At 44.7% G+C, this 15,920-nt stretch overlaps 1 protein-coding gene across 1 annotated transcript in view; it reads left to right on the top strand.

Moving 5' to 3' along the window:
* The window catches only part of LOC147725127 (C-type lectin domain family 2 member B-like), a 280,165-nt gene extending 265,129 nt beyond the window's left edge, over positions 1-15,036 (top strand). Inside the window, exon 5 of the mRNA XM_086967112.1 lies at positions 14,785-15,036. Within this exon, the coding sequence (XP_086823238.1) occupies positions 14,785-14,896 (112 nt within the window). The 3' untranslated portion in view covers positions 14,897-15,036. The remainder of the gene's footprint in view (positions 1-14,784) is intronic.
* The last annotated feature ends 884 nt before the right edge of the window (positions 15,037-15,920 follow it).

Raw genomic sequence — 15,920 nt, 5'->3', positions numbered from 1 at the left:
TTCCAATCCCAGCACCCATCTGGGAACCCATGCTTTGCAGTTAAGTGTTCCATTAGGACTGAACATTAACCAAAAGTGGTTTGTGGTCTGTACGAACAGTGGATTTGATCCCCCATAAATAACATTGAAAGTGTTTGATGATCCCCAAAAAAGCGAGGACTTCTTTTTCCACCACTGAGTAGTTTCCCTCAGAGTTACTAAGCGTGCACGAGGCAAAGGTCACTATGCGTTCTTTACCATGGATGAGTTGAGATAATGTGGCCCCAAGTCCTTTGTTGCTGGCATATGTGGTAAGAAGTTTTCCTGCAGGAATCAAAATTACATAAGTGAGTGTCGTTTGTATTTCGGCTCAGAGGGAGAGAGCTGGTGACTGCGGGGATTGCCGGATTTTGGGCATTTAAGGACGTGCATCTCGCGGCCCAGCTACGCGGGAGCCGCTCGTGGTGGCAAGACTGGAAGTACTCGGGGCTGGTGAACTGGAACAGAGCACCGGAGCTGGAGTAGGCGCTCACCTCACTGCCTCACCGCGGGACTGCGAGGACAAGTGTGAATTGTGGCTTGCGATCTGCCGCAGCTGGTCCTCTTCCCTCCCCCACTTTCCGCCTGGATTAATTCTTCTGCGGCCTCCGCCTACCTGGTGTCATTTGTATTTTGCCTCAGAGGGAGAGAGCTGGTGACTGTGGGGATTGCCAAATTTTGGGCATTTAAGGACGCTGCATCTCGCGGCCCCCGCTACGCGGGAGCCGCTCGTGGTGGCAAGACTGGAAGTGCTCGGGGGCTGCTGAACTGGGAGAGAGCACTGGAGCTGGAGTAGGCGCTCACCTCACTGCTTCACCGTGGGACTGCAAGGACCAGTGTGCAGTGTGGCTTGCGATCTGCCACAGCTGGTCCTCTTCCCGCCCCCACCTTCCGCTATCTAGACCCCTCCCTATCCACGCATGTGGGCCGCGCGCGCCGGGCAAAGCCTGGGCCAAGGGCAGGCCCGTTCTAGCCCGTTACAGACCATGCAGGACCGGACCGGGCCATCCCTCTTGGCCCTGATTTTCCGGAGGATACTTACTTGATCAGGTGCCGAGGACCTGTGTAGCTACGAACTACGGAGGGCCGTGAGACAAGGAGCAAGGCCACGGCATCAAGTACTATGGTTGCAGGTACATTGGACAGTTTCTTGATAAGAGCGAATTATATGCTGTCTAATGAACTTTCTGTGGTGGAGAAACGCCTTTCCCAAGGTATTGACAGTGCCAGAAGATCCTCGCTGGGTCTCATAGCCAGTGCTAAAACGCCAGAAAGGGAGGGGAGTTCCTCCACTGCCTTACTGGACAGCATCGACCAGACTATTACAGCCATTCTGCAAGAACTCGGGAACAGCCCAGGAGCGGCTAGGGCTTCCCTGTCAACTGTCCCTGAGGTGGTAGTACTATCATCTGCTGCTGGAACTGCTAACACTTGGTTACCAGCGGGCGGCTTGGATTTAGCAAGTAGACAGTCACAGGGAGTGACGGAAGGGGCTGCCCCAAAGAGAAAACGTGGCGCCCAGGCAAGGGGTGGGAAAAAAGGCGAAAATAGACAAGGGTCCAGAATAAAATCACCCCACGGGTCAACCCGAAAATAGGGAAGCTCCCCCTGTACCCAATGCTGCCACAAGCCTACCTCCCCAGGTCTCTGAAATAGCTCAGCCCACTGCTCCAGTAATCATCCCCGAGTTGCCCCAGGCGCCTGCAGGCGGGGCCATAGTTAATCCCCCAAGAAGTAGTGGTATGGGTCGGGAGATGGTAGAGCGGCCCACTGAGGAGGGGGGATGTGTAAGGTGGAGCAAGGTAGTTAACCTGCCCCCGGAGGCGGCACCCCTAGTAGTGGTACTAACTGGCGTCCCTGAGCTCAGTGGCTCTATTCCAGAATCGTTCTCTTCCCTAAAAAATAAAGTGGTTGGCTGCTTGAACAAAATACAGGAACCCTATGTCAAGGGTCCAGAGACCTGGTAGGTGTTTGTATGGTCACTGCTTACTAAGTCAGTGTGTACCAAAAATGTGTAAAAAAGAAAAATTTCTTTTTTAGAGTCCCCTCACTCACCGGGGTTGCCCCACGGTGACATGCTTCATCATTAGGGCCATCCCAGTTCTCTACGAAAAGGGGCGTGCTGCGACAAGGCGACTACGCAGGAGCACTGGTTTTGTGAGATGACTATGTGTGGTGCATGTGTAGTGATGATGGAGTGGGTGTGGAGTTAAAAATACCGTGCTAGTGGGCCTCAACAATTTATTTTGCTCCTAGTGTGGTATAAAAAATTAAAAAGGGGTAACACTGTATTCTAACTTTTACTGAGTTAGATCAGTGTCAAGGTCAACATGTTTCAAGCTCCCCCAAGCTTTTCTTCAGGACCATACAGGGTCAAATGAAAAAGTATTGCTAAAAATACTTATTTACAATGAACGCTGTTGTTAATAAACATGCGTGTTGTTATACATACGTTTTGTATTTCACTTCGATTCATACGAGTATGCGGTCGGGTGAGGAAGCACCAGGTAGTACCGAGCGGGTCTGCCGATAGGAACAATGTTTCCACGAGGCGTTCCTGCCCTTGCCTAAGACCATGGGGTGTAATCATACACTCTTTTATAAATCGAAGTGAAATACAAAACGTATGTATAACAACACGCATGTTTATTAACAACAGCGTTCATTGTAAATAAGTATTTTTAGCAATACTTTTTCATTTGAAAAACAGGAGTGGCAATACAGGGCTGGACCCTGTATGGTCCTGAAGAAAAGCTTGGGGGAGCTTGAAACATGTTGACCTTGACACTGATCTAACTCAGTAAAAGTTAGAATACAGTGTTACCCCTTTTTAATTTTTTATACCACACTAGGAGCAAAATAAATTGTTGAGGCCCACTAGCACGGTATTTTTAACTCCACACCCACTCCATCATCACTACACATGCACCACACATAGTCATCTCACAAAACCAGTGCTCCTGCGTAGTCGCCTTGTCGCAGCACGCCCCTTTTCGTAGAGAACTGGGATGGCCCCAATGATGAAGCATGTCACCGTGGGGCAACCCCGGTGAGTGAGGGGACTCTAAAAAAGAAATTTTTCTTTTTTACACATTTTTGGTACACACTGACTTAGTAAGCAGTGACCATACAAACACCTACCAGGTCTCTGGACCCTTGACATAGGGTTCCTGTATTTCGTACACAGACTGGAGGCCGACCTGGTCTGGTTTAACCTCCTTCTCCCTCCTTTTTTGTTTATGGCTGCTTGAACACTCATATACCCCTTCCACCGCATCAGGCAGCCAAAATTATCATGGTCCGAAGGGTCCCATGGGTGGGTCAAACAATTAAAAATATTAAGGGGGATTGCGTCCTGGTCAATTCAGGAACGCGGGGTTAGTGTTCCATATTTGTAACTGGGTGGGTGGTACTGCTGGCACCACAATCCAGACCCCCCCATTATCCTTTTTTATCCACCCCCAAGCAATCCAGATGATATGGGGTCTGAAGATGGGTGGACAAGGGTGGGTCCCAGGAGTTACATCGGAGGGCCTAGGTACAAACAATAACCCGCAGGTATCAAGGCGTCTAACAATACAATCAGAAAATTGAAACATACATCCTTACACATAGGCTTGCAAGAAGAGGCGAGTTTTAAGGGCACTACAGAATTTCTGTAGGGAAGGTAGGGACCTAAGATCCAGAGGAAGATCATTTTCACCATTTGGGAGCTAGGGTGGAGAAGGCCCTGCCACCCCACTTGGCTCTTCGTATGCGGGGAACTGTCAGGAGCGATTTCCCGGAGGAACGCAAGTTCCTTCCAGGAGAGTAGTGGGAGATGATGGAACCCACTCCTGTGTCGCTGTTTTTTGCAATGGCTCTATAGGTCATGCATAGGACTTTGAACCGTACTCGGTGTTCTACCGGTAGCCAGTGCAGCGTTTTCCTGGCCAATGTGGCCGAGGAGCGTCTGGGAACGTCCAGAACAAATCTGGCTGTGGCATTCTGAACTACCTGTAAGCGCTGCAGGAGGCTCCTGTTTAGCCCCGCATACAGCGCATTACAGTAGTCCAGGCGTGAGCCAATGAGTGCGACAGCTATTTGCTTTCTGGACTGCAAAGAAAGGTATTTCCTAATCCTTCACAGGGTGTGAATTAAGTCCCAGCAGGTGGATATGGTTCTACTCACCTGTCTGCCCATATCCAGGGCAGGATCTATCATCACCCCCAGGTTCTTAGCAGATGTTGTGGGGGAAGGGCACATTCCTAGCGAGTCAGGCCACCAGCTGGCTGACCAGATGTTTTCGTTCCCTCCAAACACCATCACCTCAGTCTTCTCCCCATTCAGTTTGAGTGAGTTCTGAATCATCCAGTGACCAACCGCCTCCATACATGATCTAAACTTGGAGGCGGTCTGCACATCTGAATGGGAAAGAGAGACGAGTATTTGGGTGTCATCTGCATAGGAGACTACCTCCATCTCGAAGGTTCTTATTAGTCTGGCCAGTGGGGCCACGTAGATGTTGAATAGGGTCGGACTAAGAGCCGACCCTTGAGGGACCCCACATAGCACTGGTCGGGATGGAGATAGGAACTCACCCAGCTTGACTCTTTGTTCCCTCCCATCAAGGAAGGAAGTCAATAGATCTAGAGCTGCGCCCTTCCCCCCCACATCCCTCAGGCGAGATGTAAGTACTAAGGGGGAGAGGGTGTCGAAGGCCGCAGTTAGATCTAGCAGGACCAGGAGGGTGGTCTGGCCCCCATCCACTGTCGTGCGGATCTTATCGAGCACGATGGTGAGGGCCGACTCGGTGCTGTGTTCCCTCCTGAATTCGTGCTGGGAGGAGTCCAAGCAGCCCGAGCTTTCCACAAAGGCAGCGAGATGCTTGTTAAGATGTGCCTCGAGCATCTTCGCTGGAGCAGGAAGCAGCGAAATTGGACGGAAGTTTTTTAGGACCTCCGGATCGAGGGAGGCCTTCTTTAGTAGGGGTTTCACTACTGCGTTCTTCCACTCTGAAGGGAAGATACCGTCTCTCATGGCTAGATTCATTATTTCTAGCAGCGGTGGTAGGAAGGTCTCCCTACACTGCTTGATGATTTTCAGTGGGCAAGTTTCCAGGGGGGAACCAGATTTGGTCTTATTAAGCAAGATCTCCAGATCTTGCAAAGCCAGCGGGGGAAAGGAGTCCAGAGTGCACAATGGGGAGATGTCAGTGGTGGTCATATTCATCTCAACCCGAGCAGTGGGCACACTGATACAAGCTCTTTGTTCCTCAAGAGCCAGGTGGATATCCTGTATGTTGGTGTGGAAGAAGGAGGCAATCCTATCACATAGATCTTGCGATGGTACAACAGGGTCAGGGGCTTGTAGGTTGACTAGAGAATCAACAATTTTAAAAAGCTCCTTCGGCGAAGAGAGCGAGGTTGTCGGGGCTACAAAGTAGTCTTGTTTAGCCTGCACAATCTTAGCCTTATATTTCCTGACAAGGAGTTTGTGAGCTTCCTTGTTCTTAAGGTCCCAACTAGAGTGCCAGAGCCTCTCCTTCCTCCTCACTTCTTGCCTGAGGAGTCTAAGGGAATCTGAGAACCATGGGGCAGATGGTCTCTTTCTGGCTCGGCGGCGGGTCTGTACTGGGGCCAGTTCATTCAAGGCCTCGGTGGTAACCTGTTCGAAATGGCCAACTGCGGACTGTACGCTGTCCATGCCTGTAATAGAAAGGCTGGCAGCCCAAGGCGCAAAGGAATCGCTACTGATATTCCTGAAATTTTTGGCAGTTTCCATTACGTGATTCCCTTTTTTGCTTCCATCCACCCTATGGTATTCCAAGAGAAATGGAACCGCAAGGTGATCGGACCAAGATAGATACACCGGGTCCTTGGTGGTCAGACGATGGTCATTAGAGAAAATGCCATCTAGTGTGTGGCCTGCACGATGTGTGGCCCAGCTAACTCGCTGCGTGAGTCCACAGGACGCCAGAGCCTCAGTGAGACATGATGTTTCAGATACATCATGCCGTTCTAAATGGTAATTAAAATCACCCAGGATGGAGAAATTTTCTCGACCAAAGTAGGGTTCCAGGGACTGGAGGAAGTTGTGAGTAAAATTGGTCCTCTGGCCTGGAGGTCGATATAATAGGATTCCATTGAAGAATCCTACCTGGTTTAATCCAGCATGCAAAAGGGCGAAACTAGAGCTCCTCAGTGCACTGAAACAAAACCATAATAGAGCACTGATTAAAGTAAAAAGGGCTGCGTGTAGGAAGCTAATCCATCACGCAAACGCCGAGTGGGAGGTGGACCACTGGGCTAATCTAATATCGACCTTAGCAGGAAGAGACGCCCAGAATTTTTGGCAAATTGTAAACACTGGGTTGGCTGAACCGGTTGCGGCCGTGGCCCCTAATATTGCTGTTGAGGTGTGGAAAGAGCATTTCCTCACCTTATACCGGGCGGACACCCCTCTGGGCTCTCTGCACCCGCTGGCACCATTCAATATCCAGAGCGGACTAAAAGAGCCTGAGTTTACTGTGGGGAAGGTTGAGACTGCTATCCTAAAATTGCCCTCAGGTAAAGCTCCGGGCCTAGATACATTACAAGGCCATCTTCTAAAGCATGAACCTGTGGTTTGGGTCTCTTATTTGATGGCTATTTTCAACGCCATATGGGGAGGCATGGAGGTACCCAGTACTTGGCTGGGGGCAGAGATTGCTCCTATTTTCAAGAAGGGCTCACCTCTGCTCCCAGCCAACTACAGGCCAATCAGCCTTATTGACGTGCCCCAAAAGCTCTTCGCAAGGCTGATCTTAAACCGTCTCTTAGACTGGATTGAAGAGCATTCTGTCCTGAGCCCTTTCCAGGCAGGATTCAGGAAGAATGTCTCCAACACGGATCAGATCTTTCGTTTATATATACTTTACTGGAAGACCGTTAAGATCAGGGGAGGGTCACTATACGAATGGTTTCGTCGACGTACGTGCGGCATTTGATCTGGTCCCATGTCTAAAGCTGTGGACGGTACTCGGGGAGCTTGGTATTCCACCTCCACTCTTGAATATGCTAATCCGACTCCACGCTGAGAACTTTGCACAGGTTAGGTGTGGTAGCGACGGTTCGTTGACAGCTCGATTCCCCGTTGGCAGGCGGGTAAGACAGGAGTGCGTCTTGGCGCCTACCCTGTTTTGCCTCTATGTCAACGGTACACAGTCAAAATATTGAATCTTTAATTTCGACTTACACTTATATCGAGTTGCTAATATCGAAGGGACAGAATATCTATGTCCAGAATATCGATGGCCAGAATATCGACCCTAAGGTAAGTAATATCGAAATTACTTATATCGATAGCATATATATCGATGTAAGTAATATCGACATTACTTATATCGATAGCATATATATCAATGTAAGTAATTTCGATTTACTAATATGTGTTAGAAATTTTAGGTAAGTATTTAAATTAATTGTTATAATATGTGTTTAATATGTTTTTATAAATAAAAAATATATAAAAGTAAATTATATATTTTACTACCAGAGCGGGTTGTGGGTTTTTAGGGGAATAGGGTGGGAAGTAATTTATTTGTAATTAATTAATTATTTTTTAATGATTAATTTATTTTGCAATTAAATAATAATTGGCAATGAATTATTTTAATGGATTAATTGATTATTTAATTGATAATTTATGTATATTTATAAGTAAATTATATGTTTTACTACTGGAGCGGGTTGTGGGTTTATAGGGGAATAGGGTGGGAAGTAATTTAATTGTAATTAATTAAATACATTTTAAGCATATTTTAATTTGTAATTAATTATTAATTGGTAATGAATTATATTAATTGATAAATTAATTATTTTATTGGTAATTTTTTTTAATTGGTAATTGTTTTTTAATTGATAAATTAAATATTTAATTGGTAATTAATATTTTTAATTGATAAAGTAATTATGTAATTGGTAATTAATGTAATTTTAAATTAAATGTTATGTGTTACTACTGGAGCGGGTTGTCGGTTTATAGGGGAATAGGGTGGGAACTGATTTAATTACAAATAAATTATTTTAATTTTATGTATAATTTAATATTTTATAAAAAAATTATTTGCAATTAATTAATTCAATTGATTAAGTAATTATTTAATTGATCATTAATTTCCAATTAAATGTTAGGTGATAGTACTGGAGTGTGTTGTGTGTTTATAGGGGAATAGGGTGGGGTGGGAATAGTAATTTTTACCTCTACGCTATCCAACACTTTCCCTACTGTTGCACCCTCTAGAGTGGGAATAGTAATTTTTACTCCTACGCTATCCAACACTTTCCCTACTGTTGCACCCTCTGGAGTGAGAATAGTAATTTTTACCCACCCGCTATCCAACGCTTTCCCTACTGTTGCACCCTCTGGAGTGAGAATAGTAATTTTTACCCACCCGCTATCCAACGCTTTCCCTACTGTTGCACCCTCTGGAGTGGGAATAGTAATTTTTACCCCTACGCTATCCAAAACTTTCCCTACTGTTGCACCCTCTGGAGTGAGAATAGTAATTTTTACCCACCCGCTATCCAACGCTTTCCCTACTGTTGCACCCTCTGGAGTGGAAATAGTAATTTTTACCCCTACGCTATCCAACAATTTCCCTACTGTTGCACCCTCTGGAGTGAGAATAGTAATTTTTACCCACCCGCTATCCAACGCTTTCCCTACTGTTGCACCCTCTGGAGTGGGAATATTAATTTTTACCCCTACGCTATCCAACACTTTCCCTACTGTTGCACCCTTTGGAGTGAGAATAGTAATTTTTACCCACCCGCTATCCAACGCTTTCCCTACTGTTGCACCCTCTGGAGTGGGAATATGAATTTTTACCCCTACGCTATCCAACACTTTCCCTACTAATGCACCCTTTGGAGTGAGAATAGTAATTTTTACCCACCCGCTATCCACCGCTTTCCCTACTGTTGCACCCTCTGGAGTGGGAATATTAATTTTTACCCCTACGCTATCCAACACTTTCCCTACTGTTGCACCCTCTGGAGTGAGAATAGTAAATTTTACCCACCCGCTATCCAACGCTTTCCCTACTGTTGCACCCTCTGGAGTGGGAATAGTAATTTCTACCCCTACGCTATCCAAACCTTTCCCTACTGTTGCACCCTCTGAAGTGAGAATAGTAATTTTAACCCACCCGCTATCCAACGCTTTCCCTACTGTTGCACCCTCTGGAGTGGGAATAGTAATTTTTAGCCCTACGCTATCCAACACTTTCCCTACTGTTGCACCCTCTGGAGTGGGAATAGTAATTTATACCCCTATGCTAACCAACACTTTCTCTACTGTTGCACCCTCTGGAGTGGGAATAGTAATTATTGTTAAGTAAGTATATATTATATATGATTTGTTAAATTTTTTTATTTTTTTAATAAATATGTATTTTTTTTATTTTACCATTATTAAATATATTTAAATATGTTTAAGTAATTTATAAGTATTATTTACAGTATTTTTTATGTTTTTTTAAACCCCCAAAAAAACGATATATTTAACAACGATATTTTTAACATCGATATTATTTTTTCGATATTTTGGTACTTACCATGTTGTACATAGGGCGTCGATATTCTTGCAATCGATATAATTACGCCGATATTTGTGCAGGTCGAAATTCTGTCTGTCGAAATTCTGTCATAGATCCATGTCAACGGGGTAATCGCACACCTGGATGCGGTTCCAGATAGCGATGCTCCTAGGCTTGCAGGGTCCCGGATCGCTGCGATTATGTTCGCGGACGATACCCTTTTACTTTCTAAAACACCCCTGGGTATTCAGCGAGTCTTGGAAGGGTTTGTCTCCTTTTGCCAAGAGTGGGGTTTGGAAATAAACACCTTAAAAACCAAATTTATGATTTTTAATCCCCCCGCAACAACACGCCCAAACCCTGTCATAGATGGAGTCAGGTTAGAAAGGGTACACACCTTTGACTACTTAGGGCTTACCCTTAGTGAATCATTTACTTAGGTCCAGCATCAGCTGAAATCGCAACTTAAGTTGACCCAGATAGCTGGGGGTATTTTGAAACTCTGAAGTAAATCATCATTTAGGCCGATTCGACCACCACTGGAAATTTATAAATTGCAGGCACGTGGGGCAGTGTCCTACGGGGCCGAGATGTGGGGTTACAAGAGCGGTCCAGCTATCGCTGTCGCGGAGAATAGATTTCTAAGGCAGTTGGTAGCCCTGCCCCTGAGTACTCCACTGGTGCCGCTAAGACTTGACCTTGGCCTTAGACCTATTGAAGAAGAACTGGCCCTCAGACCTCTAACTTTCTGGAGGAGACTCTGGGTTACCCCAGAGCTGAACGAATACAGGCAAGAGTTAATTGAAGTTCTCGGGCTGCCTAATGTGGGTAAACTTCCCTGGTTCAAGCATGTTAGAGAGGAACTCGAGAAGCTTGGCCTTGCATCAATGTGGTGATGTGGTCAGATCGGGGGCATACTTGTGCTGGAATTTCCCGGAAACAACTGGTCCAGCTGTACCGGAATAACAAAAGGGCTCTTTTACTGTCTAGCGCCCAGTCGGGCACTCTCGCAGCTACATTTTTATTGACCAAAGATTCTTACTACTTTGAGCATGTCCTAGATGACATTACCCCTGCTGTCTCGAGGAAGCTCTTTCTCCAATGACGGTATGATTCGCTACCCTTAAGATCACTTACATCCAAGAACTGTCCAGGGTGCACCGCAGACCTAGAAAATGAAATGCATGTTGTTTTCTTTTGTCCCGCTTATCTATCTGAACCCGAGACGGAGGTGGGTCATCCCGATTTGTAAAACCTTGTTGATAACCCACTGTATACATGCATTCAGAATTTTAAAATCGGATCTTGCACCAGTTGTGGTCTTTGCTGTCACTAAGTTCCTAGCAGCAATGTGGAATATTAGAAGGCAACTTCTGGTTATTCTATAAACTAGGACAAAGAGAACACACCTACAGAACTGTCTTGGAGCTGGGACTCCAATCTTAGCTGGGCATGAGAGACAAACTGATATGTACTAGAACAAGTTACTACTGTGGATTGGTTTTATTAATTCTGTTTTTAACTTTTGACTGTACTAGTTTAACTGTTTTATGCTGTGTTCTTTTATGACAATTTTTAGTCGAAATAAAGATATTTGGAGATAAGTGAGGAGTGGAGAGAATAGCCCCTTTTATCTTTTTAAATGAGGATTGGTGCTTTTTTGCAATGTGTATGGTGCACGGTTTTTTATGAGTTCTTTGAGGTTACTTGTTGAGTCTGCAAACTTTTTTTACATATTTCGTAATGTATTTTGCATGACCTAAGAAAGACAATTTCTTGTCCACATTTTTTTAAAGGCTCCGAAAAACCTTTGCTAAATGTCCTCTTGTGTTGCATTTTCTGCGGTTACTGAACTTAGCTTAGCAATTGGGATGGATATCTAAGTGGTTACTACTACCACAGCGGTAACAACTGAGTTTACTGATCTCTGCATCCCGAATGAGGCTGGCATTCTCTCTGGTTTTGTTTTACATATGATGTCATCAAAAGACAGATTGGCAATTTCTGGAACTTGTTCAAGATCTGTGTTGGGAGTGCTTTTCCTTTCTTTGAAACACATGGACTTATTCAATGGACTTGCTATTTCAATAGCATCGCATAGATTAGGTTGTTTATGTAACATTTTTCTTGTATTTTGGAGTTGTTTGTGTATTGTACCAGCTGATGTCTTGTTAGACAATCATTGAGTTCACCTAATTCACACAATTTACTTAATTCTCTTAGTATAGCTACATAGCTGGTGATACTCTCTTGTTTTCCTTGGGTCCTGCTGAAAAATGTATGGTATTCAAGAACTATATTAATCTTATCACCAAAGTGTTTTTTTATATATTTAAGGAAGCAAACTTTATATACGTCTTTATAATTATCTTTGGCATTGCGACCTTGTATTGGATCTGGTAGAGTGTCAAAAATCTTTCTTCCAGGTGTACCTAGGTTATGAAGCAATATTTGTGGTTTCCTCATGGGACTGAACATTTCCCCACCAATGGCTATTGAGTAGGATTTAAAGATGTGTACCCAGTACTTCCATGCAGTGTTAGGCTCTCCTAACTCATTTAGGAAAGGTGCAGGTTGAGCCATTTTAGCAGCCATTGTTACTAAATACAGCACTCAATATGGCCCAAAAGAAAGTGAAGAAGGAAAACAAAAAATAAATACAAAGGTATATGTGTAATTTGTGAGGCAGAGATGCTATTAACCGTAGAAGTACTAAAGTTAAAGGTACATGTTTCACTGAAAAACATGGAGTTTGCGACACACCTCAGAAACTGATGACATTGCCTTAGGTTGAGGCACATAACACAATCAGGTTCTTATGTTTTATTCTACCACAATCGGGTGTGCGTATCACCGAAGAGGTAGGGAAGGCACGCCTCACAAAAAAGAAGAAACTGTGTAATACATTTGTACAGGGTGTGCGTATTATCGATAACAATAGTGACACTCCAATGGGCAATGGAAGAATATTTGTAATATATATTTGTAAGGGGTGTGCGTATCACCAATAATATTAGTGACACACCAGGGAAAAATTAAGAATCTTTGTAATTTATTTGAAAGAGGTGCACATATCATCGAAAGCACTGGTGACACGCTGAAGAAAAACTGCCTCAATATGAGGGATCCACCTCAAATAAGGGTGCGCGTATCACCGAAGACTTAGAAGAAAAGGGCGGGTGGGCATACCATCTGACATCCATGGCAACGCCTCAGAAGGTGAGCAAATAACCAAAGAGGAAAGGAGGGTTCCGGGACATGCAGGCGGGGCTTGCTGAGTATGTCCCTGATGGAGGAGCGCCTCCAATAAACGCGATGAGGGAGAACCGTGCAGGCTAACAAGGTCATCACAAAATGGAGCTGCGAGAAAGAGCATGAAACCAAATGAAGGGGAGGCCTCCCACAAACAGACAGCTAGTCCCCACAAGACACGCTGGTAGGGCGAGGGAGAGCGAAGATGAAGCGTCCCCTTAATAGAATGGTCTGTTTGCTTGAAGAGGACAGCTAAATCCAAGGGGATCCACAAATGAGTCCAACCTTAGCTCCCAAAGAAAGAGAACTCCCCGGAGGCGATCGGGCTCATAGATCAAAGAGGAAAGGCAGGCAGCACAGTAGATAAAAGAGTACCTTGAGCTCCTGAGCCACAAGGCAATAAATAAGAACAGCTGGACCTGAGGGGGTTGAGGCAAACAGAAGGGAAGGAGATCTGTCCTGCTCCCTTACGCAGACCAGTCGTCGCCGGTGTTTCTAAAGATTAGCGCTCCTGCAGGTAAGCTCCATTTTTTATTCGATCTCCTCTGTCCACCATACACCCAGCTCCTGCCTCTCACAGCTCTCCAATGCTCCACCACAAGATACTCTATGCAGACCCCCATCCCAACATGCTAAGGCACCCTCTGGTCTAACTCTAGGGAAATACCAACAAGGGGGAAGTAGGGGGGGACGAAGTGAGCAGGGGAAAATATACACAGTGTAATAAGGGACTTTACTTGAGAGCTGGCAATTTATATAAGAGGGTAAAATATGAAAAAACATGGCGTATAACGCCAACCTTCTGATTCAAGCCAAACATTTTAATTTCCTTAAACAACACATTTTGGAAAAAAACCGACAAGTTGTCTTTCAGTCTAGCTTCAGGTAGAGAAATAGCACTGGAAACGCAACGCTTCATATCATGGGTGATGAGTCGCTTCAGGTGGGGATATAGCACTGAAACTGCGACTCTTTTAATTTTGAATGATGTGTGGCCTCCGGTAGATGATACCCCGCTATACTTCAAAGCTGAATCTCAACCAGATATTCTACATCCCAGTCAACATACACATGAAGAAAAAGTGTTCCCTCATCAGTCTTCGTTCATAATCCTGAGTTCTTAAAACGCCATTGATTACGAGTAACTCCCTTGTGAGGGAGACAGAAGTGTGTGTGTGTTTGTGTATGTGTGTATATTGAGTCGAAAACCAAAGATTAAGGGGATGGTATTGTGAGGTAAGGTAATAATATCTTACTTTAAAGTAAAAATTTAAAGGAACTTCATGGTTTGGTGAAAATGTTAGTTAAAAAATAACATTTTAAAGAAATGAAACCATTTAAATTCAACAGTTATGGTTGACTAAAGTAACTGTAACTTAAGTCCTGTCATGCACCGTGTTGTCCTTAATGATATCACAAAACATGTCATGAGTGATGTAATATGTGAGGTCATAAGCAGTGCGAGGGCATGAGTGATGGTTACTTTAGGGCACAAGATACAAGATACAGAATGTGTTTTAAGTCATGAGGTTTTTCTGGTCCAGGGGGATTTTAGTTCTTTTTTGAAAGATCCAAGGAGGGGTTGGTGTAACTGTCTGTCGAGATTATTCTATATATGATCTGTGCACACACACAACACAACCACTTTCTCTTTCTCTAAGAAGGGAATAACTGAGCCCAGGTGAGGACGTGGTGGCACATCCATATATGTATATTACGCGACTCCTCAGTCATTCTCTCCGTTGATTAAAGGCTGTGCATATAAGAACAAGTATTCACTCGTGTCTTCATTCTCAATACTGAGTTCCTCCCACTACATTAGTGAACTCCCTACTCATGACCTGCACTGATTTCTGTTCCATTGTATTCACTTTCTTTAAAGTCTCCATGTCTTTCAACAGTTGTGTTGAATCCCCGCCTCTGTCTCACTGCGGACCTTGTCTCTCTCTTTCCAGATGTTCAATATCAGACTCCGGGGAGTGCGCTTTCATTGGATACCGAGCCGTGTGGCTGTCTTCATGTGGACTCCCCAGACCCTACATCTGTACTAAGGAGCCAAATGTCTGAACCTCCCGTGAGGCACCGCAGTCTATGCCGCTAGGTGGCGCTGCTACATAGTATTTAATGACAAGATCATCAATTACAACTTCCTATAAGCTCTGATCACTTTATGGCAGTGATTCCCAAACGTTATCGAACTGTGGCCCCCTCGACCAATAATAGTCAAATGGCCTCAGCTCCCGATCAAATTACTTTGTTTAATGCCTGGGGAAAATTGGTCCGAAAGTATGGGGAATAGAGCATGCAATGGAGGAATATGTCTACTCTCTCTTTTCACAATATTTGTCTGCTCTGGTGCCCTGCAGTGACTGCATCTGGTCGCTCTTTGTGCGCACTCAGCCTGGAGCTGGGGACATCCAGCCAAAGTCAGGCAGGGGCACTGGGGGGCCGCGGTGCACAGTTTGGGAACCTCTGCCCTATGCACGTTTCCGTGATGTGATCAGGTTTGGGGAATACTTTGATATTTAGATCAAATGATGCAAGTCAGAGCTGCCCCCACTCAGCAATAGCTCGACACGGATGGAGCTGCACTTTCCTATGACTTGGAGGAAAGAGTGAAATATCTGGCAGGTTTATGTGCTGTGACTGATCTCAAACACAACTTCTTTCCTGCACAATCGCACCCCTCGAGAGAGCTCAAGGTGAGTTGTGGACACTAAGCCCTACATGTGTTAATATTGGAAATAGCGATTATGAAGTTTCATACATTAGAAATAGCAATTACTCAATTGCAATTCGCAGAAAATCGCAATTAGGTAATTGCTATTCATAATGTATGAAACTCCATGAGTTTCATTTAGCAACTCCTGGTGTCAACAAATCAACCTCCCTCATGAATATTAATGAGGTAAGTCGCAATTTGAAACCCATTGGGAATCTCTAAAATCACGTGAATGGTGGCCTGCTGGGGTCCGCAGACCACCATGTCCGTGATTGCTTTAGAGAAAGCACTCATGTTTTTTTAAAACACAGCCCGTTTTCCTTAAAGGAAATCAGGTTGTGCTTAAAAAAGAAAATTGAAAAGTTATCT

This window comes from Lissotriton vulgaris, chromosome 4_1 (genome assembly GCF_964263255.1).
Source record: "Lissotriton vulgaris chromosome 4_1, aLisVul1.2, whole genome shotgun sequence".
NCBI lineage: Eukaryota > Metazoa > Chordata > Amphibia > Caudata > Salamandridae > Lissotriton > Lissotriton vulgaris.
This window is presented reverse-complemented; position numbering and strand designations above follow the sequence as displayed.